A 26,983-nucleotide genomic window follows, 5' to 3' on the forward strand; every position below is an offset into this window, starting at 1 on the left:
ATAAAAAAATACCCTATTTATTTAAAATCCTAAGTATAAAGAAGTATTTATTAAAGTTAAGAATATAGTTATATCTAAACTAGTTATTATAATCTTAGACCCCTAAAAACTTTTTAAAATTAAAATTAATACCTCGGACTTGATTATAAAAGCGGTTTTAGGATAATAAAATAAATAAAAAAAGCTTTATTTATATTACTTTTATTTTAAAATATATTACAAAATAGAGTTAAATTAGTAAATCTATAATAAGGAATTAATAGTAATTATTAAAGTATTTTAAAAATAGAAACTACAATTATTCAAAACTAAATATAATATTATAGTTTATATAAACTATACAAACTTTATAAACTTTATAATAAATAAGAACTTAAATAAATAATAAGTTAAGTAGAGCGAATTCCTATTTAAATATAACTTTTAAATTATTTATTAAAAAGGTTTAAAAAATAATAGAGTAAACGCTCTTAACAAAAAACCTAATTACGAAGTCGTAATTTTTAAAAAGATATAAGTTATTAAAAGAAAAAAAACCGGTAGCCTCGTATTAATTATAAAGCTTTTTATAATAATTAAAAAGATTAATACTAGCTTAATTAAGAAAATAACCCCTAAGCTTATTATAAAAATTTATAATATACTAATATACGGTTACTAAGGAATTATTAAAACGTAAAAACGGATTTATTAATATTATAATAAGTTTATTATACGCGCTAAAATTATAAAAGTAATTAAAGATTATACGATTTATAAAAAGAGTAAAAATAGTTTATATAAACTTTATAACGAGCTATAACTATTATAATTATTAATAAAAATATAATAATTAATTATATAAGATTTTATTATTAAACTACTAAAGTCTAGAGAGCTATTTATTAAAATATAATATAATAATATTTTAGTTATAATTAATCGACTTACCAAGTTCGTATATTTTATTTTTTATAAAGAATTAAGTACTATAAAAGACCTAGTATATATATTTATTAAGGTTATATTTTTAAACTATAGTTTATTAAAAGAAATTAATTTTAATAGAGATAAGCTATTTATTTTAAAGTTTTAAAAATTACTAATTTTATAACTTAGTATAAATTATAAACTATTAATATTATTTTATTTATAAACTAATCAATAGATAGAAAGGATTAATTAGATCCTCGAAATATACTTTCGTTATTATATAAACTATAACTAAGATAATTAGGTAGTATTTTTATTAATAACTTAGTTTATATATAATAATATAGTTAATAAGAGTATAAAAGAATCCCTATTCTATTTTAATTACGGATTCTAATTAATAGCGTATAAAAAAGTATAATAAGAACTATAAGCTATAAAAGCCGTAATAAATATAAAAAAGCTTAAGGAGATTTATAAATAAGTATTAATAGACCTCGAGTTTATATAATAATATATGAAAAGGAACGTAGATAAATTAAGGATTAGAGGACTATTTTTAAAAAAGGAGAATAGTACTTATTTTTCTTTTTATAATATTAAAATAAAATAACTAAGTAATAAGTTAGATTATAAAAAACTTAGATCTTTCGAGATTATTAAAGAAGTCTTATTAATTAATTATAAATTAAGATTATTAAATATAATATAATATTATCCCGTTTTTTATATTTTATTATTTAAACTTATATTAAGAGGTTTAGATATAGAAGATTATATTATTATTAAACTAAACTAACTAGAGTACGAAGTTAAACGAATTATTAACTATAGAGTTAAAAATAAAATATAGGAATTTCTAATTAAATAAAAAAACTATAAATATAAAGAAAATATATAGGAACCTATTATAAACTTTTAGAACTCTTAAGAATCCTTTTTAGAATATTAAAATTAAAATTAAAACTAGAACTCTTAGCTATTAAAGTATCTTAGTTAATTATTTTAAAAGTATTACTAAACTATACTTTTGATATAATAGCCGACTTATTTTTATTAATAATATTAGGAGGATTAGGGATTATCTTTTTCTTTTTAAATACTATTATTTCTTTAACAAACGATCTAACTTTAATAGAGACTAATTTATTTTAGTTTATATATAATATAAGGCCTTTACTAATTTTTTAAAAAAAAGCTCTTTTATTTCTTTTTTATATTTTAGCTTATCGGTTTTAAATGAAAAACGATCTATTATAAATATAATTAATATAAAAAATACTAATAAAAAAAGAAAAAACTTATAATTATATATAATATTAGTAATTACGTTATAAGAACGATTACGACGTATATATTTATAATATTTTAATTTACTCTTTAGTATTTTATATTTTTATTTTAATAAATAACAAAATAAATAAGGTATTTTAACCTCGAATCCTCGCTCCTTAATTTTAAAAATAAGCTTTAATTAATAATATATTAAAGAGTTAGTAAATATCTTAGTATTTTTAAAAAAAACTACTTAACGAGCCCTAACCTAGGCTATAACGACTTATTTATAAGTTTATAAAAATAAAACCTTTAAAAAAAAGACCTAATATTACGACTTAATATATATAACTAAAACTAAGGCCCGCCCTATAAGCTTATAATAGTTATAATGTATTATATATATAGTCTATCGAGATAGTGGGAGTATCTATTAATACTGTGTATTACTACCGTGTAATCGATATCGAGAATCGCCCGAGCAGCCAGCAAAGGCAGAAATAAAAAAACAAATATTATATATATAAAAATACGGGAATATAAAGTAATTTTTATAAAATAAAAGAACTATAAATAAGTTATATATAAATAAGAAGTAGTAATTATGTAATAAAGTAATTATTATAATTATTTTAAGTAATTACTTATCAATATTTACTAAGTAATTACTTAACGAATAAGAGTAATTATTAATAAAGGATATATTTATAAATAGACTTATATATAATATAAACTTAAACTAAGCTTAAAAATAGACTTCTATAGCTTTTTTAATAATTAATTTAATATTAGATCTTATAATTACTTTTAGCTATTTTTATTAAAAACCTTTTTTAACAAGACTATAATTAATTACTAAAGCCTTACTTATTTTATAATTCATAAATATAGTTTTAAGGAAGCTATTTATAACTACGATATTATTTATTTAGTACTCGTAACCTTAACCTTTATTAATATATTTACTACGACTAGCTAGCCGTAATAATAACCCGGCTCGGCTACTTATAAAAAACGGTATTAACTATTATTAGTAATTATATTAGGATTTAATACGTTAGTAATAATACTTTTACTAAAAAAACGTTAATTAACCTTTTTTATTCTTTTCTAACTTACGATTATTACTCTTTATAAAATAACCCATAAGGCTAATTTAAAAATAATTAAGTTATATATTAACTATTAATAGTTTATTCTAATTATTCTTAACGACGATACCCTTTATAGTAGGCCTACTATACTTTTCTAAGGTTAGAATATTACCCTTAGTTTATATAATAATTCTATTTTAAAAGAGCCCTCTGTTTTTAAATATAACCTATTACTACGTCGAAGTACTACCCCTACCCCTATATTAGCCCCTACGTAGTTATAAAAAAAGTAAAAAACTATTATTAAGGCCGCTAATAAGTAATTAGCTAGTATACTATAAAATACTATTATTTTTATTATTAATACCTAATTTAACTTATAGCTTAGCGAGTTGATTACTAAAATAGTAAGACTTTAATAGCCTTAATTATTATTATAATACTTTTTTTAATAATCTTATTACCCTTACGACGTACCCTTTTTATTAAATTAGTAATAGTACTACTACTTTATAACTTCGTTAATACCTCTACTATAGCCGTAATTAAGGTAATTAAGCTAATAATATAATAAGTAGTAAGGGGGTAGCTAATAAAATTAACTATAAAGTAGTTAGTAAAATTAGCCTAGCCCGAGCCTAAGTAAGTAATGATAATAATTCTAGTATTATAATAGTTAATTCGGTAAATAATTATATATTAAGTAGTTATAAACTCGTAATTATTAACGTAATAATTTCTATAGTAGTGTTATTATTAAAATATATATTAAGGCTATGCTGCCCTAGTTTCTACTAAATAGGGCCTAGTATGGGTGCGGGATAGCCTTTGTGTGGGTGCGGAATAGCCGTCCTCGTCCTCAGACCTACCGCGGATGTTGGTTTAGTGTAAAAGTATCAGCGAGGAACCCCGGTGCGTGCTCGGCAGAGAAAACGACTCGCGGCGACAATTCGCGCTTTTTTTATTTGCTGTTTCTTCTCGATGGCGTCTGTGCTAATCAAACAATATCCCGCTCGCCCGCGGCATGACCCTGTAGGCATAGTTTGGTGCCAAACAATAAAACTATGTAAGACACAGGCGCACAAGCTTCGAGAGAGAAGCCGAGTCTCTCATACCAACGGAAACGCCGCCTCGTCTTCAAGTGCGACTACGATAGGAATGATTCCACCCGGTGTACCTTATTTGTATGGAAAGCGTTTCCAATGGCGTAAGCTCGTTGCCACACTTGGTTAAGAGCCGGTTCAACTAGATGCTTCATATCGTAATATTGCAGTCGAGTCAAGATGTTTCACAGTAGTATCAAGGTGAAAGGGAAGCAATTTGCTAATGGATGTGTTCGTCTGTCTTAACCAAGGAAAGAGGATTATACTATTGCTGATCTGGAGAGAAGTACCCAACACAAGTTGGTGACGTGGAAGTAGAGAAGGTAGAGAAGAGAATGAAATAGAAGAAGACAAATCTCAACAAAAGAAAACTTAGCCAGCATTGCCTAGCCAGGATTCCAAGCTTCATGACATCTGAGCATAAAGCTAAGCGAGGAATTGGACTACCGCACTGCCCTTAAAACTGTAATGATAGCCTATAACCTGCCTCGTCACCAAATTGCTGTTGAAATAGCTCGCCCCGCCACCACCGCCAGCTCCAATGGTGAAGAACTCGTTGCCGTAAGTCGAATACACCGATGCGCCGCTGCCGCCTCCAAAGTAACCGCCTCCGCCGCCGCCAGATGCGCCATACTGATTGGCACTGTTTAGTCGCGGAGTGCCAGTTGGGTATCCGACACTAGCACCGCCGTTGGTGCCACTACCGGGATTTCCAGCCAAGGCGTTGGTGTAGTTTCCGGCGTAACCTCCTCCTGCTCCAGGGCCAGTGGTTGTGCCTGGAGCCCCGCCAAATGCATCGGTATAGTCAACTCCGGATGAATCTGTGAGGTAGAGGGATAATCCCACCGTATCAGCTTGTCCGGTCCCTCCAGAGTCTGTAACGCGTCTGGAATTGGGGTCAGTGAAACTGAAGCCACCTGCGCCACCCGCACCGCCACCGACAGCCACGAGAGTACTGTCTAGGTAGAAGGCTGAAGCTCCACCTCCGGCAGCACCTCCACCTAAACCATTTAGAGAGCTGCTTCCGCTTCCTCCATTGCCATAAGCACTGGTACCTCGTTCGCTGTCCACACCGACGCCACCAGCAATGAGATTGACCACTTGCCCTGGTGTTACGGCGATAAATCCTAGAATTGTGCGGCCGGAGGCGAACGACGAAGCGTTCCTTCCAGCACTGCCTCCATAGACACCAAACACCGCACTTGTAGCACATGGTGGTACTGTGAGGGTCGTTTGAGTGCCGGTAGGTCCATCGGCGAAAATCTGAACTATGGGCGTCGCAATAGTACAAGCATAAGTGACCACAGTGGTGGTGCCTCCTGCAGTAGCAGGTAGGGTTGTTGCTCCAGTCCTTGTGCCTGTCGAGGTGATCGTCGTCAAGCCACCTGTGGGCAGAGTAGACGTGGGAGATGTTGTAGTCGAGCTGGACGTCGTGGAGGTCGATGAAGGGGTGACAAAGCTGACGACGGTAGTCGTTCCGGCCGGGTCGGTCTGGGCAAGCGTCGTGAGGCCCGTCTGAGTTCCCGTAGAGACCACCGTTGTCACAGCACCCGTGACAAGGGGCACGAAGGAGACGACAGTGGTTGTGCCGGCCGGGTCGGTCTGGGGCAGGGTGGTGACGCCCGTCTGGGTTCCTGTAGAGACGACAGTTGTGAGGAAACCGCTAACGGGCGGAGAAGTCGTGGAACTGCTAGTTGAAGTTGAAGTAACAGGATTCTGAGGATTGGGTGCTAAAACGCAACGAGCACCGTCGTTGCTGTCAGAGGCCGGCCCAGGAGTCACTAATACAGGGTTCTGGTTATTGATTCGGAAATTGTAGATTTTGCCGCTATTGTTGTCCGAACCGTAAAAGGTTGAGTCGCTAGAGGGGTATAGCGCGCCGAAGAATAATTGGGAATTGTCGGTTGTAAGATCAGGCAACACCCTCACAATCGTCCACGTATGGGTAGTTCGGCTCCATCGAACCAACTGATTTCGGCCATCGCCATTAACTCCTGTGACACTATATAGATAGTCACCTCCGGCGGGAAGATACACCCAGTCGGCTATCTCTTGCGCGAGAGTCGCTGTTCCGTTGTTGAGTAGTTGGCCATAGGTAGACGACGCCGGGTTCAAGTCAATCTCAGCCCAGTCTCTACCGCGTGAGCTGACCCAGAAGCGGCCATCGGTATCTATATCTCCAACGTTATAGAACTGAGGAAGGTCCTGTCCAATGGCAACAGCCTGACCGTTGCTTGCGATGCGGAGAATGCGATATCTACCATTGATCGTTGTAACACCATACATATAGTTGTCAAGAGTGTTATAGCCAATTGCGTTGACTGCGTCACCGGGCCCGACGCTTGTGCTTATTGTGGTTTGAACACCAGTGGTAAGATTCAAGCGATATAAAGTTTTGTCCTGAATCAAGTAGCCTCCAGCATCGCAGCTATAAGTCGGTCCAGGAGTGGGCGTGGTCGAAGTCGAGCTGCTACTACTGGTACGACTGGGAGTCACAAAGGTGATGACACTTGTTGTGCCGCCCAATTCAGTTGGCGTAATTGTAGTCAGTCCAGTTTGCGTGCCGGTCGAAACAACTGTTGTAAGGAAGCCAGTGATCGGGGGCACGAAGGTAATCACGGTCGTTGTTCCGGCAGGATCCGTTTGAGGCAGAGTAGTGACGCCTGTCTGCGTGCCAGTTGACGTAAGAGTGATAAGTCCGCCAGTGACCGGAGGCACAAAAGAGATGACAGTAGTCGTGCCTGTCGGGTTGGTTTGAGGTAGAGTTGTCACACCGGTCTGGGTGTCCGTTGATACGACCGTTGTGATGAAGCCGGTGGGAGTCTGAACAAAAGTGACGACGGTTGAAGGGCCACCGCTGGGGCCAGGAGGGATAGTTGTCAGGCCGGTGGTTGACGCCGTTGACGTGACAGTAACCGGCGTAAGAGGAGTGGAGGAAGTGACAAAGGTCACAACGGTTGAAGGGCCGCCGCTAGGGCCAGGAGGAAGAGTGGTCAAGCCAGTGGTGGATGCCGTTGACGTGACTGTGACTGGCGTAAGGGGAGCGCTGGGCGTGACGAAAGTGATTACGCTCGTAGTACCGGCCGGGTCTGTTGGAATTATGGTGGTAAGGCCTGTCTGCGAGCCAGTCGATGTGACCGTTGTCAAGCCACCGGTGAGAGATGGGACAAATGTGACAACGGTAGATGGACCGCCGCTGGGTCCCGGGGGCAGGGTCGTTAATCCAGTCGTGCTTCCAGTCGAAGTCACAGTGACGGGCGTAAGAGGTGCAGAGGGCGTGACGAATGTGATAATACTCGTAGTGCCGGCTGGATCCGTCGGGATGATAGTGGTGAGTCCCGTCTGGCTGGCCGTGGATGTGAGAGTGATCAAGAAGCCAGTAATACGCGGGACGAACGTGACCACAGTGGTCGGGCCACCGCTTGGCCCAGGAGGTAGAGTTGTCAAACCTGTGGTCGACCCCGTCGATGTAACGGTCACGGGAGAAAGAGGACTCGCCGGGGGTGTCACATAGGTCACAACCGTTGAGGGACCGCCGCTGGGTCCGGGGGTGAGAGTAGTCAAGCCAGTGGTTGATGCCGTTGATGTGATGGTCACAGGTGGGATAGGGCTTGCTGTAGAGGTTGCAAATGTAATGACAGTTGAAGGACCTCCGCTAGGACCAGGGGGAATCGTGGTGAGCCCCGTTGTACTACCCGTAGATGTAAGAGTCACCGGGGCTGGCGGTGTGACGAACGTGATTACGCTGGTAGTGCCGTCAAATGGATCGGTTGGGATAACCGTTGTAAGTCCAGTTGTGGTCGCGGTAGATGTGAGCGTAACCAGGAATCCCTTCCGAGGAACAATCGTAATCACTGTAGCTGGGCCTCCGGGACCTCCTGGAACCGTGGTCAGGCCTGTAGTTGTGCCAGTAGAGGTCAATGTAACGGGAGGCGGGCTAGTTGCGATTGTGACAACAGTGGTAGGATCTCCAGGGCTTCCAGGTGTAAGCGTAGTCAAACCAGTTGAAGAGCCTGTCGACGTGACCGTGACGTAAGGGGGACCAGTAACGAAAGTGACGACTGTAGTAGGGTCTCCAGGCCTTCCGGGTGTGAGGGTAGTCAAACCAGTGGTCGAGGCTGTCGAGGTGACTGTCACAGGAGGAGGGCCAGTCGCAATAGTCACTACAGTAGTAGGATCTCCAGGTCTTCCAGGTGTCAGGGTCGTGAGACCAGTCTGCGATCCCGTCGAGGTAATTGTAGTCAGTCCCCCAGCAGGAGGCGTAACAAAGGTTACGACAGTGGTAGGATCACCAGGGCGCCCAGGGGTCTGAGTAGTGAGGCCGGTGGCAGATCTTGTAGAAGTAACCGTGACGATACTGCCGAGAGGAGAGGGAACAATAGTCACGACCGTCGTCGGATCTCCAGGTCGTCCGGGAGTCTGGGTAACAAGGCCAGTGGTTGAGCCTGTAGAAGTGACTGTGACAATGCCACCAGCTGGGGGCGTAACGAAGGTCAAGATAGTGGTAGGATCTCCAGGCCTTCCAGGAGTCAGGGTAGTCAGCCCAGTCGTTGAGCCTGTGGATGTGACAGTGGTCAGCCCACCGGCAGGAGGCGTCACAATGGTCACGACCGTAGTTGGATCACCGGGTCGCCCGGGTGTCTGAGTAACGAGGCCAGTAGTCGACCCTGTAGAGGTGACCGTGACGATGCCGCCAGTGGGACTTGGAATGAAAGTAACAACAGTAGTTGGATCGCCGGGTCGACCGGGTGTTAGAGTCGTCAGGCCAGTCTGAGTGCCAGTAGATGTGACAGTCGTTACTCCGCCTGAGGAAGGTGGCACGATAGTAACGACTGTCGTAGGATCGCCGGGACGACCGGGCGTTAGTGTTAAAAGACCAGTCTGGCCGGGTTGAGTTCCTGTTGAGGTTGAGGTGACTAACCCACCGGTAGGAGGGGGCACAATGGTCACAATCGTGGTCGGATCGCCAGGGCGGCCAGGCGTCTGAGTGAGAAGACCAGTTTGTCCAGGCTGGGTTCCCGTTGAAGTAATCGTGACAAGTCCACCGGTAGGAGGGGGAACAATTGTGATGACCGTCGTCGGATCGCCAGGGCGGCCAGGCGTCTGGGTGAGAAGACCAGTTTGTCCAGGCTGGGTTCCTGTTGAAGTAATGGTAACTAGCCCGCCGCTAGGTGGCGGCACAATGGTAACGACCGTTGTAGGATCTCCAGGCTTGCCGGGCGTCAGAGTCAGTAATCCGGTCTGACCTGGGCGAGTGCCCGTCGACGTAGATGTTACTAATCCTCCCGTGGGAGGAGGTACGATAGTAACGATTGTAGTTGGATCTCCAGGCTTGCCAGGTGTCAGAGTCAGCAATCCAGTTTGACCTGGCTGGGTTCCGGTCGACGTAGATGTTACTAATCCGCCTGACGGAGGAGGTACGATAGTAACAATCGTGGTTGGATCGCCAGGCTTTCCAGGGGGAAGGGTCAGTAGTCCCGTCTGTCCAGGTTGAGTGCCAGTAGATGTAGAAGTAACTAATCCTCCTGACGGAGGAGGTACAATTGTGACAATTGTAGTTGGATCTCCAGGTTTTGCAGGGGTGAGGGTAAGTAGTCCCGTCTGTCCAGGTTGAGTGCCAGTAGACGTAGAAGTAACCAATCCTCCTGACGGAGGAGGCACAATTGTGACAATTGTAGTTGGATCTCCGGGCTTGCCAGGGGTAAGGGTAATCAACCCGGTCTGGCCAGGTTGAGTCCCTGTTGACGTAGAAGTTACCCGCCCACCAGGTGGAACAATCGTGACGATGGTAGTCGGATCGCCGGGCTTTCCAGGGGTAAGGGTAATCAACCCAGTCTGGCCAGGTTGAGTCCCTGTCGACGTGCTGGTTATCAGACCTCCAGTAGCGGAGGGGAGACAAACAATCTGAGTGCCAGTGCGGTCAGATCCCGATGGAGGCACCGTCAAAGTTGTTAATGCTGTGCCGGATCCAGGAACTGTTATTGTTGTGCAGGGACCGTTGAAAGGGGCATCTCCGTTGTTGGGTGTGGGCTTGAGGATGAGCTCAGTGCCTGTCTGATCACTTCCAGTAGGGGGAATCGTCAACGTCGTCATAGTCGAGCCCGAATAGGGAGCGGTGACCGTCGTCAGGCTTCCTGTGAATGGAGATTTGCCGCCGCCGGTTGGATTACCTGAGCCCGGCAACCACGGCATATTCGACTCAAGGGGCGAGCAGATGTACTTGATTCCTGTAGTTTGTCCATTTTGAGGGGGAATGACAATAGTAGAAGGCTCTGATCCGGGAGGCAGTGCTGCCGTGACCGTGATGCAAGGACCTGTGTAGGGCGATTGGGTATTGCTGAAGCGTTCGCATGATTTGTCAGAAACATCTCAACTGGTCCAAAGCTGGTTACTTACACAGGAGAAAGGTAGGTGACCGTGGTCGTAGCCAAGAAGTCGGAAGTCACCAAGGTAGGAGCGTTGGTGACTTTGACTGGAGTGCCCATAACAGTGAATGTAGTATTCAGCGAAACTGAAGTGCTGAGATGGAGCGGAATGCAGTGAACAATCTCCATGGGCTGAATAGTCGTAGGACTCGCACCAGGTCCAGTGGTTGGACAATCCGCACTTGCTAAGCCCGGCCATGGGAGAAGAGCCATGAAGCTCATGGCAGTAGCAAGGGTAGAAATTCGTTTCATGTTGATCGACACCTGGTATGAGGCGCTCGATGCATGTGACGATGGCTGGGTACAGAGGTAGATCTTTTAAGAAACTTTGAAAGAAAAATGGATGAGATGATTATTAGTTGAGTTGTGCACCAGGGCTTGAGAAATCAAAGGTTCTTATAATGCAGTTTTATTCAACTTCAAGATATTGAAAGACGCGACATTCTTGTCACAACACATCTAGGAGCAGACAAACCTTCGTCGACTTTCTCACCCGAGCTGAGTGAAAGTCTGTGGTTTCCGTTTCTAACCTCAACGAGACCCGGATTCTATCCAGAAACAGCTCAACCCTTGATGGCTGAGCTGGAAACAGGTAGCATCATCAGTACCACTGACAGAGGTATCCCGGGAAGCCGGGACGATTGCTAATATTCACTCCATTCGACCTCGTATCGTTTTCATACAGGGCTTTACTAGGGCGAGCTCTAGCGACCGCTTGACGATGACGAGAAGATAGACTACAGCTCATTGCGTCCAGCAGGACCCTAAGCGTAGCTGTGCTTCAACTATGGCAAGCGGAGGTAGCGGAGAAAAAGGACAAAACGAAAGGTCTTTGCTAGACGCGGAACCGAAATCTAGCTTATCAATAAGGAAGTACATGTAGTCTTGCTAGGTATGAGTTGCTGAGCTTTCGGAGATCGCATGCCGTTTGCTGCCTGTTTGTGGCGAGATAGAGACTTATTTGGGTAGTCTGCCAAAATCTCTAAATTGCAGTGCGTGGTGGTTCTGCTTGCGGACATCCTTGTCCAGCTGAGTATGAAGCTATTGCCACAACTTAAACCTCAGAGACGGAACCCCAGCGTTGGATGGCAGCTGCTTCGAGCTTACGTCCAGACAAACTTTGCCCATAGTTCAGACGAGCGGCCCTAGATTCTCGTCGCCCACATTGCGATATTCGGCAACGGATCCTGTAGGTTGAGCTTGCTTCCTGCAAACATCGAAACTCGTATGGTAGAGTCATTGTGCTGTGGGGCTCGTGATCTTCCAGTATATTGCCCTATCCTGAGTGGAACTGACTTGGCCATTATCCAGAACCAGACAATTGCCAGAGGAGTTTGGAAAGAGAAGCAAGTACAAGTCCTCAAGGCGGACGGACTACCAGTCAAAAGATCGCAAACTCCACCGGGTAGGCTGTTTTGACACCTGAACGCTATCTGCATGCAGTATGGCTTCACATAATCAACACACTAGCTGGAAATGGGCAAAAAGAAGAAGCAAAACACCCTCGTCGACGAAGTGATGCTGATTTCCTCGGACTCACTTTAGGCACACTCTTTCTCTAGTCAGGTAAGTCAAGCATTGTGTGCACTGGAAAGGCACGATGGCACTTGCGCTACCTACGGATCGGATATCGCAGTTGGCCATAGGGATATATAAAAGCTCATTTCCGGAAAGACAAGGCTGTTGAGTCAAGAATTTTGGCAGCCACTCGTACATCATTCAGCTCAGGCAGTATTGATCATCATCATCGATATGAAGTCTTACATCGTTCTACGTCTTATTCCCCTTGCACTTGCTGCGCCCCCTGTTGTCGATCCATTCCTTGAGGTGTGCGGAGTGTCCGTCACACTCTCGATGGTCACCAACACTCTCTTACTACCGCCGCAGACAATCTCTCTCTGCGAGAACTCAAACTGCGCCATTCCCCCAATCACGGCTGGGGAAGGATTTTCTCCTGCATCGACGCAGCACTATGAGGTGCCAAATACTCAGCTTCCGCAGGAAACCGTCAGTCAGGTCCCTGGAGGCAGCAGTCCCGCTGGCCAGCCTGCTGCCACCCAGCCTGGTGGCAGTCCTCCGTCGGCGCAGCCTCCAGCTAGCAACGCCCCCGGAAGGCTTTCATCTGCTGCCAATCCTGCCGGAGGCTCCGGCGGCAATGCGCCTGCTGCCACTGCCTCGAGCTCTGGCAAGACTCCTGCCGTAACTACATCGTCTGCGTCTCGATCATTTGGCGCTCAGTGGGATGAACTTTTGGTCATAGGGGTCATTGGCTGCGTGGTTCTGGCGTCCCTTGGACTTGGGTTGTAACGTAATTACGTTCTTCTGAGTCCTTCTGGAAGACAGGGATTCGGTTCTAGGAATGACGGTGGAATGACCTGATATTCTTGTGTTGCACCTGCGCTTGTAACTTCTGATGCCGACTCTTAATTGGGTGGAACGAGCCGGAGACCTTGCACTAAGTATTCTGATTTCAAGCCAGGCGCGTCTTGATGGATGGGTAGTGCCCCATAGGAAGGGGGAACCGAGAACATGCCTCGGCAATACACAGAGGGACTCAATAGACAATGCCCAAGTGGTTTTACCTTTGGATTTCTTCCGTGGGAAATCATCAAGTCGGCACGAAGTGTCTCTGATTCGTCACATGCCGTAGACGACTCTCGGAATTTACTGTGTAACATTAATCATGATCCATGTCCCTTGGTCATCTGACGGCTGACAGTTGAGACACGATCTAGAAAGAAGACCGTTGAGTCGATATTGCCGCTGGAAGAGGTATGTAGGTACGTAGCAATATGTCTTTTGAACCCTTGCGCCGATCCTTCGGGCCTACGGGCGTTGGTGACCATGACTCCGGGCCGCGTCCGCACTAGGCCTTGTTGATCCCACCGGCTAGACAGACTGCCAGCCGTGTCTTGCTCATGTTCATACCTAATCCATCCATCCAAATCAACACCCCCTCCCCTTCCCCCACCCACCTAGTTTTGTCCACTCACGGATACGGAACTCGATTCTTCGGATCCCTTTGCTTCGCAATCCAGACTAACATGTCTTACGCATGGTATGTCGCTCTTTCTCTGTTTCATGCACAAAAACGGGCAAAGTCAATCTGCCGCTCAGCTCACCGAAGCAACGCCCCGGGATCTCGGCGAATTGAGTTGCTTCCTTCCATCGCTCCTGCGCCTAACCCGAAGCCGACTGGTATCTGAGAGACCGAGAGTCATGAACCTGGAAGGTCGCAATCTGGGCATCCACGTACTAGTCTGGATGCATGATGCAGGGCTTCCATTTTTATGAAGAAAAGAGTGCTTGCGGAGTACCCATCATCTTGGCTCTGCCTCAACTCATTCACACGACATAGGACGCTTTCTGATCAAGATAGGTTCCAAAAGCAGGCCGATACCTGCAGGGTGATAATTATAGTGTATGTAAATGGTCGTTACGTTGGCTCCAGACTGCTGGGAGCCCACACCAGAATGACAGCTTTGCCCGCCGGGAGTCGGCTTGGCCATTGGGACCTCACCCGACACTCTTAACCATATGTGGAAAGCGATAAAACAGACTTAAATCTTGGCTGGATTGGAAAAGGTTAAGGGCTAGAGGCTACCGAGAAAGAATCTTTTTCGTATTGGGTGCTACCTCTTATGTCACTCACCATTCCAGTGAATCTTTGAATTATCTAAAGAGCAAGACTGTCCAAGGGTGGCGATTTTCATCTTGGTGTTCTTACAACGTAACATTGTCATTCGAATTATTTTGGCAAGTACTATGACTAGTACGGATACTCCCACAGCACTCTTTCGACTCATTGCTGGCTATGATGATGACCATCATAGCCATGTCAATGAAATTTGCCACAGCGCCGACCTCGGGGAAAGCCATCTCAAGATGACTGGCTCCTTCGAATTGGTCTCACGTGGCTGCGCCAGAAATCCATGAGGACAGAACGTGGACCCCATTTCCAGGCGGTCGGAATCGGATAGCAGGTCCTGAGGGCCAGAGATTCGAAGGGTTACACAAGACCCTGTGTCTGAAATCTTAACGTTGGTAATAGGGCGTGGTCTGGAACGCGACTTTCGGGGGTCTCGGAAAGTGGGTGGTCGCACTTCTCAGGGCTGTGTAAATAGCGTGATAAAGACCATAATGACAGGCTAGGGCGAAACAGGTGGGGGCCCCTGGGGAAAGCGGCCGACAAGCCATGTTTGCACACCGAGCACTCAGAGAACATGGTGATCTCGGCTGGCCCTGCCAAGTCCTGCGTCCGGATGCGGCGAAGGATGAACAGGAAGGGGTTCCCACTGAGGCTGTGAAAGGCTGACCCATTGAAACTCACCAAAGTCACATCAACAGCACCTAGCAGAACTATTGGTATCCCTATTACAGGGTAGTTAGTTCGAACCGTAGGTGACGAAGAGATTAATTAAACTATATAAATATCTGCGTAGTAGGTATAAAAAGGAGGTTCTAACCGTAGGTTAGGCTAGCTACGATAATCGTAAATAGGGCCCCTAATGAGCCCCTGCGTAGTCGGCTATATACCGCGGTTAAATTAGACTTCTAATCCGATATTAACTTTCTCTTTTTTTTATCGATTTAACTACTGCGGTTAGAGGTATAATTCGACCTCGGGCCCGTTTACTAAGTCGTCTCCTTTTCCCCCTTTTCTCTACTCTTTTCGTATTACCTATCCCTCTATTTATATAATAACTTTTCTACTACTTACGAATTACTCTAATCCCTTATTTAGTACTGCTTTTATAAAAGCGTTTATAAGGTTATTTTTATTATTAATCTAACGGATCTTAAGTATCTCGCGCCTTTTATATAATTACCTAAGGGCTATAATATTAATTATAAACCTCTTTTCCTTCGTCGTTCTTAATTTAACGAGGTATTCGTATAGCGAGTAGGAATCTATATAAATAACCGTTAGAATAAATAGAAGGCTAATTTAATTAGTAATCTTCCTTAGTATCGTTAAAATCGCGTGGGAGAGGTTAACGCTATTAACTATACTATAGACCTCTAATATTAATATACTTCTCGTTACCCGCTTATTTTTAGTTAATAAGTAGTGGATTATATTACTATATATAGTAAATTCGCTCTTACTTATACTCTCGTTAGCTAGGATAATAATATACCCTAATTACGAAGTAAGGTCGTTATTATTTATAAATAACCTATTAACAAAGACGTAGAGCTTATTAATCATAAGGTTAATTAGGTAATAGACGAGACCTCGATCGAGATTTATTTACTACTACTTAAGCCGCTTATTAAGTACCTCGATATCTTATTTAGTTAGATCTATAGCCTGCGCTACTTTAGTATAGTTAAAAGTTACTTTAGGTTAATAAATACTTATAATATATACCCCTTGCGCGAGCTTAGCTTTATACCGCTTCTTAACGTTAGTTATATTTAAATCGATAAGGTTAATCTTCTCGCCCTACCCCTTTTATTAAAAAACGACGGTTTCCCTTTTAATTATAAGAATCTTATTATTAAATACTAGGGGGGTATTTATTATAAGGACCTCTTTTAGCTTCGCTACGAAGCCCACTTCTTAGAGCTCCTTATCCTCCTTTTTTATAAAGTTAATATTAAATAGGCCTAATATATCGTTAGTCTATATTCTAACGATCCTAAATTAGTTACTTTTATGCTCTATAATTAGTAAGCACGGGTCGTACGTAAAGATAATTATTAATAGTTAATTAATATAAAAATCGTAGTAAGTGGCTTATTAATAAGTGCCCGATTCTACAAGCCTATATAGTAGCTTAAGCACTTTAATAATCGTGCTTTTTAAGTACTTACTAGCTATTTCTTTTAGTAAATAGGCTAGGATTTTTTTTATGAGCCCTGTGGCCGATTAGGTATAGGCCTAGGTAATATTACGGCTTTAAATCTCGTATCCCTTCTTTTATAGCAATGCTATTAGTACTATTATTAATCGTTAGCTATAGCGCTATATAGTAGGCGATTATATAAGTAGCGTTGCTTTTTTAACGTTACCGTACCCCTAAATTACGTATTTAGACTTCTTATACGGCTAGGGTGTTCCTTTCTTTTTAATCTTACGAACTATTCGTAATTTAAATATACAAAGGTTTATATATTTTTTTAGGTCGTATAGGATAAATCGATAGACCCCTCGATTACGAAAAGTGTTTACTTTAATAAGATCTGATCTCTTATACGGCTTTTTAGTAGTTATAATTACGCCTTCTTTACGTAGTTTAACCGCTAGCTCGAAATCGGCTTTCTCTTTTATTATATAAAAAGTGTTAATTACCTCGTTATTAGTAATAAATTACCGCGTTAGGGCTTGCTATTATGGTCTTTTGCGACGTCTCGCTAGTAGTATTAGTACTTTTTTAGTAATATCCTCTTCCTCGTCGTCTATTAGTACTATTATAACGATTTCGTCGAGGATAATTTCCTATGCCTCTGCTACGGGTTATATAGTTTCCCCTAGTTCTTCTTTTTTTTATAAGTTAGAAATTACCTCGTTAGGATCTATATAGTACGGTCTAACTATTATAATTAATACTTCGAGTAGCTAGTTACGATCTCTCGCGATTATATAAGAGCGCTCGTTAATAGAAATTAACTAATATAGCCTAGTTTATTATTAAGTAATTTTGCGCTATACTCGTATATCCGAATTTAGTAATATATCTAGATTATTCCCTATGTCGGGCCTATTGCGTATAATAATTACTTCGTTAACTTACCTTTTTACGCTTACCTCGCGCAGTGCCTATATTACTTTTTTAATTACTTAGGCTCGTTAGTTTATACTTAGTAACGGTAGCGAGGCTAAGGTCGTTCTTAAATATGCTCTAAATACTAATAGCGTTAGTATAAGTCCGTTAGGCCCTATAGTATCGTTATAGTATTTAAGTACTATCTAGAAGTATTCGTTATTAATAGAATCCGGATTTTCCTTTTTAATAATTCTAAACGCCCTTTTTAACTACTAGTATGCCCTTTTTACTTTTTTAATACTATAATACGCTTTAACGGGTACGACTTTTAGCTATATACCGTAGGCCGTCGTATTATCCTTAAATTCTACTAACTTAAAGCTAGTACTAGTATCGGTTTTAATACCGTCTAGCGGTCCTTAGTATATATCGATCTAGCTTTTTCATAAGGCTACCTATACTATCTTTGCTTATAAATCCCGGAGGAATTGCCCTATTTAGAAGGATATAACTACGTTAATTATATATAATACTAACCGACTATTTAAGTAAAAGATATCGACGACGATTTCCTAGTTAAAGTTGAGCTTATTATATAATTTAAACTTAAATTTGCGTAGGCTCTGCGTATTTATTTAGTATTAGTAATATACTTTCATTAACTACTCTAGCGCCCCTATTTTAATATTATTATTACCCGATTACTTTAAGAGGTTATATAGCTTCGTAACCGACGGGTGCCCGAATCTCTAGTATAGTCTTTTAAGCTTACTTTCCGTTAGGTAATTAATTAACTTCGTGTCGTTAGTAAGCTTTATAAATGCATACCCCTATCGTCGTTCGACTACCTCGAAGTACTTACCGCTAGAGATTCTATTCCTCGTATTATTAAATATAATACCTAGTCGATCTATATCTTTTAAATATAGGAGAAATAGGGTATTAATAAGTAAAATATAAAAAGTTATCGTTCCGAAGTACGTCTTTACTTTTACTATACCTAGGGCGACGATTTCTTTACTTAGGCTAAAACTAATCCTTATAATACCCGCTATTAACGTATTAAGTATTATTAGCGCGATCTTTTATAGCGCCTAGAATTACCCTTTTCCTTTAGTTAACTATTATAATACCTTAATATTTAAAATAATCTTATAGAAATTATCTAGGCCGTACCTTTCGCTCGTATAGAATACTTATACGAGCTTAGTATTCGAGGGATCTAAGTAGTATAAAAAGGACCCCTCTAGCTACCCCTAGATTTACTTAGTACTATATTCCTTTTTTTTAAATATCGAGAGAGATAGCGTCTTCTCTTTAATCGTTAAGAAAATAGGCTTCGGCCTTATTAGATTCGCCCTTTTAGCTACCTCCGTATCCGTTATCTAAGAGACCTTCCCTTACTATTTATAAATAAAAGCCTACTTATTAAGAGCTTTTGCTACCCTTTATTCGTTTAGCCTCGTATATCCTCTAGAGGCTAACGGGGCGAAAAAAGAGTAATTAATATCGTTAATTTCGTTATAATCTAATTCGTTAGTATAAGGGGTAAGATCTTTTTTATTTTCCGAATCTCCTATAGGGGGTATATGCTTTAGGCCGCTACTTTAACTACCGTCGCTAGGTTCCGTACCCCCGGATCTACTCTTATATATAACGAGGAATTAATTAAACCGACGAGGGCTAGTTTTGCTATCTATTACCCTCGACTTTCTATACTATTTATATAATTTAGCACGCTCTTCTTTAGAATAGTTACTTAATTAATATCTATCCTTTTTATAAATATAGTATTACTTCTTTTATTACCCTATTTATAAGTTAAATCTCTACCTATTTAACGAATCTGGGCCTCTTTATTAGCGATTGCCGTATTTAGCCTCTTTTCTTTTTTTATTATACGTTCGATCGACCTAATATTATTAATAAGGGCCGTCGTATGCCTAGAGGTAGGTTTAGCGTAGTATTCTTATTTTAATATTAAAGCTAGATCTTAGCCTTAAGTAAAGCGTCTTATAGTCTTTAGGTACTTAGTATAGGGTAATCTTTACTTTTAATATACGCTAGACTGCGGTATAGAAATATCCGACTTTCCGCTCGTTTATCCCCTTATTTAGCTAGGTTTTCGCTAGCTTATCGATTCGATTAATAAGCTCTTTAAGGATCTCTATTCGTAATTTACCTTTTATTATCCTAGCTATAAATATAAAAGAAATTACTCGTAGCTTAGATAGGAGCTCTAGGTTCTTATTATAAGTCTCGAAGCGGCTTCGGATTATGTTAATTATACTAAAAAAGTCGTTTTAATTAAGATTATGCACTGCTTCGTAATAGTAATTAAAGGCTTTGCTTACGAATACGATATTAATTACTAAATAGTACTAGTGTTCCCTAATTCCGACTTTTTCGTAGTAATTATAAAATATCGTTAGGGTTTCTTATAAGCCCTTATACTTCCCCCTAGAGTATAATTTCTTTTTTAAGAAGATCTTTTTAAGGTCTATAAATTACCTCGTATTCGCTACTAGATTTTTAGTATTTATATACGAACCCTACGTCGCTACGTATTATTAATAACTTTAGGTCGTCTACTTCTTTTCTTATTAGCCAATCGGCACCGAATTTCGTATTAGTAATAGTAATAAGTTATAGATCGAAATAGGTAGAATTATCGATTATCGTATTTTTAGTACTATATTTTGCCCTAGTATATCCTTTTATAACGATAGATTTCTATTAGTAATTATAGGGAGGAAATCTAGGTCGTTTACCCTTTTTCTAAATTCGTTAAAGTAATTATACGCTCTATTAACCTATACTTAGTTTTATAGCACGAATTCCTTTTTTATAATTATCGTTACTAATATTTCGTATAGCTCTTATAATTATAATTACGCTAGTAATACCCCTCGCCCGTAAAGGAATCTATTAACTACTTTTATAATTCCTAGGCTTGCGCTCGCGAACTATTTATCTAGCTAGTAGCTAAGGTCGTTTACGATTTTATAAAATAGGGGTTGCCCCTATAGCCCCTTTTTTTTATAAACCTTAGTTAAATAGATTAATACCGCGTTAATTTGCTCGCTATTAGGCTAATCCGCAATTCTATATATCCACGTCCCCTAATAGTCCGGGTTAATATTTACTTATTTATAAAGGATTAGGATTCTATTTAGGATCGGGTTTCGTCCTTTTCTTTTTTATCTTAACTTACTAAGGGTCGTGCTCTAGCTTATGCCCATATTAATAATTACTAGCGTATTTAATTTTAACGAGAATATATCTAATCCGCGCGCGGGTCGTAATAAATCTATACTTTCGCTACTTAATAAATTTATTAAGGTCTAAGAGATTCCCGCTTTTTCTTACTATCTTACTACTACTCTCGTTTTTACTATTTCTAGCGATTACTACTACCTTTCTAGATCGCTAGCTATCGTACTTATTAAGATCCTCCTTTTTATCTAATAAAAAAGGGTAGGTTTTAATAGTTCCTTTTAATAATAGTAGTAGTAGACGTTTATATTACTATAAGAAGATATAGTAATTAGTCTCGGGATCTTTACTAGTTGCCGATTTCCGCTATCCTATATACTTCTAGCCTCCTAAGCCTCGTACTCTCTATAATTTCTAAATAGCTTTTTTAGTTAATTTCCGAGATCCCTAATACTCTTAGCTCGATGCCGTTAGGACCTCTAAATCCCCTCTTTTTTTATTAGACCGTTCCCTATATTATATTCCTAAATAATACCCGGGGGGTAGTTAAGGGAGCTACGAAGAGGTCGTTTAGATTGCGGGCTTAAGGTTATACTTATAAGATCCTCGTAGTAATAGACTTTCCCGTATACTATAAATCTCTTAGCTTAATAACTCTTATAGGGTTACCTTTGTTACTAAATAAGAATATCTACGTTTAGAAATCCCCTTTTTTAATCGCGCGGTGCTCTTTTATACCGTACTTTTACTAATTTAACTAGTTAATTTCTAATCGCAGGCCGGCTATAGAAAAATCGTTTAGTAAAAAAGCTACTTGGGGCGATAGTAAAAGGCTAGTTACTTAAGTAGTTCCGTTAATTAACGTAGTTTAACGTAGTAAACGTCGACCTTTCGTAAGTAGTAAAGGGCTATAATTACTTAATTCCGTATAGTATTTAAGAATCGCTTCTTTTTTTTATTTACTTTTATAAAGTTAATTAGTACGAATCTCCTATCCTATACGGTATTAAGAGGTCGTCTCTTTTACGTAACGAGATACCTTACTAATTTACGATAGTAGAGTTTAATTACTAATTAATATTAGTATCCCTATTATAAGGTAGTTAGTTCGAACTATAAGTAACGAAGAGATTAATTAAACTATATAAATATCTACGTAGTAGGTATAAAAAGGAGGTTCTAACCGTAGGTTGGGCTAGCTACGATAATCGTAAATAGGGCCCCCAATTGGCCCCTGCGCAGTCGGCTGTATGCCGCGGTCGAATTGGACTTCCAATCCGACAAGAACCTCCCAACGGGGGCGTCTTTTGGGATTTCGACAATGATATTCGCAGCCGAGCAGTCTTACAAAATGTGCGGGACTTGGTGAGCTCGGCTTGTACAAATAGTTAGCTGCAAGGCATTTTGAGTAGTTGTCCTTTAGTACGGCCACATGAGGAAGTATTTCGCCTGCAATAGCAGCGGATAAACCCCCGTTGCCCTGGTCGCTGACCGCGCTAGGAGCTCACAGCCATTGCCTTATTCGGACTGTTGCGGACCTACTTCAAGCTCATTCTATGAGAATAGGCCAAGCTGTGAGCTGTCTAGGTATGTCTGCCTTTGCCGTCTCGTGCCTTCGCGTTCGCGTTCGCGTTCAAGTTCGCGTCCGCGTTAGCCTTCGGCTCCCAAGGTCGACTTTCTGCCTCTATGGATCGAGAGTCTCTACCCTCATTCAAAATTTCTTTGGAATTCAGCATCTCTGTCAGAGATGCGTCCTCAATTGCCGGATGGAATTGGATCATATCAGTGAGGGAGGGAAGGCAAATCAGGTGACGCAGTGCGTGGCAGCCTGTGGCAAACCTATATGGCGAGCTTTTTGCAGCCTTGCACAGCATGGTGTTCCAGACATTATATTTCAAACGACCAGGGAAGTCTACCGGCAGTATGGAAATTCCTGTGGCTTGATGTTGAATAGGGTGTTGGCCGAGGTGTTGATATCTGACCGAACGAAGTAAGATGGATTTGCCTTTACTGCCAGCCTCCAGAGTCGAATTAGACCACAGAGGATTGAAAATAGGGCAGATGCGTCAGGCTCAAAAGAGAAGTGGCCAAACTGAATCTGTTTTCGGAACATCAGGAGTATCTAGGTATGGTAATGAGCAAGCCGTCGACTGTCTCCGGGCTGCGAGCGAGTACTAGAGGTAGGAGGAAACGACCATGGCCCCAAAAGGGTGCCATATGATCATGAAGGTCTTGGGAACATACTTGGAGTGTTGCCCTTAAGCTAACAATACGTTCCAACGCCAAGTCAAATGTCTCTATTCCCCCATGCTCCCTAACGACGGGAACACCTACTCGCGATGAGGCGGCATGTCTCTGAACTTGAGAACGACTGTGATTTGATGGAGATGATGCGAGGCGGAAGTACCGCCCCACACATCAAAGGAAAAGAAAATGAACACCCCAGCCATATAAATCTTACGACAATTGGAAACCTCCCTGTGGACCAGGCTTGTCAAACGAGCATACACCTGCATGACCCCTCTCTTTGATCCATTTTCGTTTGATTATCACTACGACAAGGAACGAATAAGGTCCATCGTCATTGCGAAATCAATACCGGCTGATACCTAGACGTGAATGCCGTCCAGCTGTTCGGAGTTCAGTGATGATCTATTGTTTGATGCTGAGGGCTCGAGATAAAATCTTAGGAGGTTCGGTGTTAAGGCTGGGAGATAGGTCTCACTAGTGACTGCGACCAGTGGCCAATCGTAATAGAGCTCTTTGCAAAATTACCGAGACTAAGAATTTAGCACTGTGGTAGTAATCTCACCGCAGCCTTAGCAAGTTAGATTGGATAATCATCACGCGTGCCTATCAATCCCGCACAGTCTGTCAGTCGATCCCCCCTCCCACCCGGGGTCAGGCTTCACCACGAATTCATACACGGATATGCGAATTCTTTTGGCTCTCCTAGTCTGGTACAGATGTCGAAGATAAGCCATGATCCTTGTGTGACCTCGATATATTACATTCCGGCATTCGTCTTTTTGAGCATTCCAGTGTACTTACGGAAATATCCTCACTGGAATTAAGCCCCAAGCGCCGATCTCAGAACATTGACACTGTCAGATGAGGATTATCCCACAGCCCTCACCACCTTAGTCCAAGCTTTAGCCATAGTGAGATCGATGGAGCCCTGGGCTAGCCAACAGGCCCGGGAGATCATGGGCATTGTCCGCAAAGGGACCTGTGTGTGCGATTCGTCTCGACCTGTTGCTATCGGAAAAAGACTACGAAAGCCTCAAAATTACGATACAGGCAAAGCCCAGCAAGAAGCCAGACGGCACAATGTCCAAGATGGCGGCGTTTGTGTTTCGGCTCTTGGACTAGATCTCTCCGCCGCTTTTGGCGATATACTAGCCATACCAAGCAAGGTACATACTTGTCACGAGATATGGATGTGGTTAATGCTGCCCACATTGAGTAGGCCCGCTTTTTGTGACAGTTATAAGCCCAGCTCCTATCCGCTATTGCCACAATAGTTAAGTACCGCATTATCTACAGGTCGTGTACCTAAAAAGCGAGAGGCGGCCGTTCGAGTCTCCGTATGGGCAGAGGTTTTTCTAACTAGTCTACCACCTGTGGGGCTGAGGCTGCCATCTACAGGGCTATGGCACAGTATAGACGCCCATTATACGGATAACGGCTCTAGGCGTCTGGGGGGTGTGTCACGAGATATGGATGTGGTTAATGCTGCCCACATTGAGTGGGCCCGCTTTTTGTGACAATACTTGCCTGCAGGGGTATATTGTGGGGGGAGGAAGACGAGGACTTGCATACAGCTTGGATGATATGATCATGGTCGCCGACATCCGGAAGGTGAAGCAGTCAAACGAGTACGTAGCACCTCCTTGGGTGCCAGCCAAGAGCTTGCCTCTCAGACGCCGCAAGAAAAGAGCCATTGGCGTTGCGTGCCACGGAATGCATTCTTTCCGAATTGAAGCTAAGGGATCGATCTCCCCTCAAGTTCTTAGGCTTGCCCAACCCCCTAGACGTGGCGTCTATGTCCTTTCCACACCTTTTTTGTCCATTTCCATCTAGGGCACCCCGGACCGAGTATTTGCCTAGAACTCTCGTAAAATTATAGACAGCCAGCGACATGGGATTTCAACATCGTTAAGTGATTGCCCCAAAGACCCATCTTGTCAACCCGCCGTGGCGCTCCCCTCCTCCCCCAACCCTCCTCCCCCAACCCCCGGCGGCCATCTAGCTGGAAGCACGCTATCTTAGGTGCCGTAGACAACCAGCTAAGAGAAGCAAGACACGGCGTCAAGCCTTAGTGGAACAACCCAAACAACCACCGGGAATCGGACAAATCTCTCGCACTTGTCCCGCTGACATGCCGCCCATCTAGCATACAGGGCCCTTTACTATGCTACCGGGCGATGCTCTATCACGAACAGATGCAGGGATTGAGGCTAGTTCCAACTGTAAATTCAAGGCCCCATGTCAGCTCAGTTCAGCTCGACGGCAAAGTTTGCCTGATTTGCCGGATATGTAGAAGCTTGCGTTGATGCTCTAGGAGGTGGCCCCCTCATCATCAGTTTCATTCTGGGACTGACAGCAAAGTTTTTGGAAATCCCCCCACGCCCATTCCGGACACGGAAGACGGGGGAAATTGCCTACCAGATCGTGCCACCGGCAGTGTAAATGTTGATCACGATGGACAGACATCAGTCGCCTCAATATCCGATTGGATGGACTAGCAGGAGGGTGAAATACCCACAAGAGCTTGCCCACTACGGAATTCGACGCTAGACTGACAATTGAGCAGCAACTGCTTTTGAATTATGTTTTCGACAATGTAGGTGATCGTCTCTGGGTATAAGTTCTGGCAAGAAACCTTGGGCCTGATATGCCTTCTCACATCGAACCCCCTGCATTCATCAGACAAACGACCCACTGCTATTTACCCCTTCCTTCCTTGCTTTGCTGAGCGGCAATCATGTTCCACCCAAATTATCTTGGCCCACAAGACTGCCTTGTCCGAACGTCAACCTCAATGGAGGCTTGGCAAGGTCCGCCTCAGGATGCCTGCAGCACACATGTAGATGGTAATTATTAGACTTCCCGCGGTGTTGGCAGAGTTAGCTGGACGAGAAACTGACTTAGTCCGAAGGAACACTAGACTTTCGTTCATACATCTCTTCGACCAACGATAGTAGAGGTTGGGCATACGCTTTGCCGTTACCCAGCATCGATTCACCACAATGGGACCCTTCTCAAAGGGAAATGCTAGCACCGCTGCATCTCCATAACAGGAGACTTGAAGAATATGGACACGACTTCTCGAGGCCACGTGTTTTATCTATGCCCGAATACGAAACACACATCCATCACGATGGCTATGGACAACCGGAAAGGCGTCCGCAGATCATTACAGGCCTCGGGAGGCATAGGTCTGATCCACGGCTAAGCTCGGAGGCGATTTTCGACCAGCCGACAAGCAGATACTACAAACCATCCTCAGACGTCAATGTCGACAATGTCTCGCAGATGTCAGACTTGTCCCCACGGCCGCTGATGGAGTATGAGTCAAATACCGGTCGCGGTGCCGTGAACTTGTACCCAAGACCATCGCCGACTCGTCATCGACACCGATCCCACTCAGTGGCAGAAGCTCCCAGATCCCCACCTCGAGATCGTAAATATCTTTTTGTCAACCGAACCGTCAAGGATGGGAAGTTGATTTCAAGGGGAGTGCAAGCATCGGGCTCCTGGAAGACAATAGACCGGCGGAAAAAGGCAGCACGTGACGATGAAAGACGAGTTGCCAAGGCTACGACAGAGGCGATCTCGAGTTTGAGAGACCACTTGGGAAGGATGCTTGGAATGGGACTGTCATTTTCGGATTTGATGGAAGAATTAGGTCGAGAAGCACAGAAGACTCAGATATCTTCATAGCGTTTCTGTAATGACAAGATAAGCAAGGTCTCTGAAGCAACAATAGTCATGGATGATTTTCTATTTAGGACCACAGCGCGAAATTGAAGCAATGAAACTCAACTAACTTTTAGTCACAAGTATTCGACTTATCAAGTTCGGGACAACATAATTGGGTCTATCCTATAATAAACTTACGCTGCAATACCTCATTTGGCGATCTCAGTTTGAGCTTGCAAATGTTGCATCCACACGTAATGTTACGTGAACTCTGAGCCAGCTTTTTCTCCATGTTGGTTCTATATGGGCTTCGTATACCA

The 26,983-nt window shown here is 42.3% G+C and overlaps 7 protein-coding genes across 7 annotated transcripts; 4 read left to right on the forward strand and 3 right to left on the reverse strand.

The window, feature by feature from the left end:
• Window positions 1-925: 925 nt before the first annotated feature.
• On the forward strand, window positions 926-1,075 carry CLUP02_13118 (uncharacterized protein; the record flags this gene model as incomplete). The annotated part of the gene is made up of 1 exon (XM_049292062.1): window positions 926-1,075. A coding segment is annotated over one exon (150 nt), but the record flags the coding sequence as incomplete, so codon positions are not given.
• A 1,508-nt stretch (window positions 1,076-2,583) lies between these two features.
• Window positions 2,584-2,694, reverse strand: CLUP02_13119 (uncharacterized protein; the record flags this gene model as incomplete). The annotated part of the gene is made up of 1 exon (XM_049292063.1): window positions 2,584-2,694. A coding segment is annotated over one exon (111 nt), but the record flags the coding sequence as incomplete, so codon positions are not given.
• Window positions 2,695-4,810: 2,116 nt separating this feature from the next.
• Window positions 4,811-10,938, reverse strand: CLUP02_13120 (uncharacterized protein; the record flags this gene model as incomplete). The annotated part of the gene is made up of 2 exons (XM_049292064.1): window positions 4,811-10,721; window positions 10,781-10,938. 2 exons carry the CDS (start codon window positions 10,936-10,938, stop codon window positions 4,811-4,813), a joined length of 6,069 nt encoding a protein of 2,022 aa, XP_049149210.1.
• A 1,623-nt stretch (window positions 10,939-12,561) lies between these two features.
• CLUP02_13121 (uncharacterized protein) lies at window positions 12,562-13,116 on the forward strand (the record flags this gene model as incomplete). Its single annotated transcript, XM_049292065.1, has 1 exon — window positions 12,562-13,116. One exon carries the CDS (start codon window positions 12,562-12,564, stop codon window positions 13,114-13,116), a length of 555 nt encoding a protein of 184 aa, XP_049149211.1.
• A 1,034-nt stretch (window positions 13,117-14,150) lies between these two features.
• On the reverse strand, window positions 14,151-22,291 carry CLUP02_13122 (uncharacterized protein; the record flags this gene model as incomplete). Its single annotated transcript, XM_049292066.1, has 7 exons — window positions 14,151-14,337; window positions 14,603-14,705; window positions 14,761-14,795; window positions 14,850-15,134; window positions 22,035-22,108; window positions 22,171-22,234; window positions 22,281-22,291. 7 exons carry the CDS (start codon window positions 22,289-22,291, stop codon window positions 14,151-14,153), a joined length of 759 nt encoding a protein of 252 aa, XP_049149212.1.
• Window positions 22,292-22,294: 3 nt separating this feature from the next.
• CLUP02_13123 (uncharacterized protein) lies at window positions 22,295-22,732 on the forward strand (the record flags this gene model as incomplete). The annotated part of the gene is made up of 1 exon (XM_049292067.1): window positions 22,295-22,732. The coding sequence occupies one exon, from the start codon at window positions 22,295-22,297 to the stop codon at window positions 22,730-22,732; it is 438 nt and encodes a 145-aa protein (XP_049149213.1).
• Window positions 22,733-22,934: 202 nt separating this feature from the next.
• CLUP02_13124 (uncharacterized protein) lies at window positions 22,935-26,695 on the forward strand (the record flags this gene model as incomplete). The annotated part of the gene is made up of 15 exons (XM_049292068.1): window positions 22,935-22,987; window positions 23,228-23,311; window positions 23,609-23,698; window positions 23,821-23,969; window positions 24,039-24,203; window positions 24,387-24,501; window positions 24,563-24,691; window positions 24,916-25,059; window positions 25,135-25,255; window positions 25,325-25,426; window positions 25,458-25,493; window positions 25,555-25,588; window positions 25,718-25,827; window positions 25,893-26,480; window positions 26,546-26,695. The coding sequence occupies 15 exons, from the start codon at window positions 22,935-22,937 to the stop codon at window positions 26,693-26,695; spliced, it is 2,070 nt and encodes a 689-aa protein (XP_049149214.1).
• Between the last annotated feature and the right edge of the window lie 288 nt (window positions 26,696-26,983).

The sequence above is a fragment of the Colletotrichum lupini genome, chromosome 7 (assembly GCF_023278565.1).
Source record: "Colletotrichum lupini chromosome 7, complete sequence".
NCBI lineage: Eukaryota > Fungi > Ascomycota > Sordariomycetes > Glomerellales > Glomerellaceae > Colletotrichum > Colletotrichum lupini.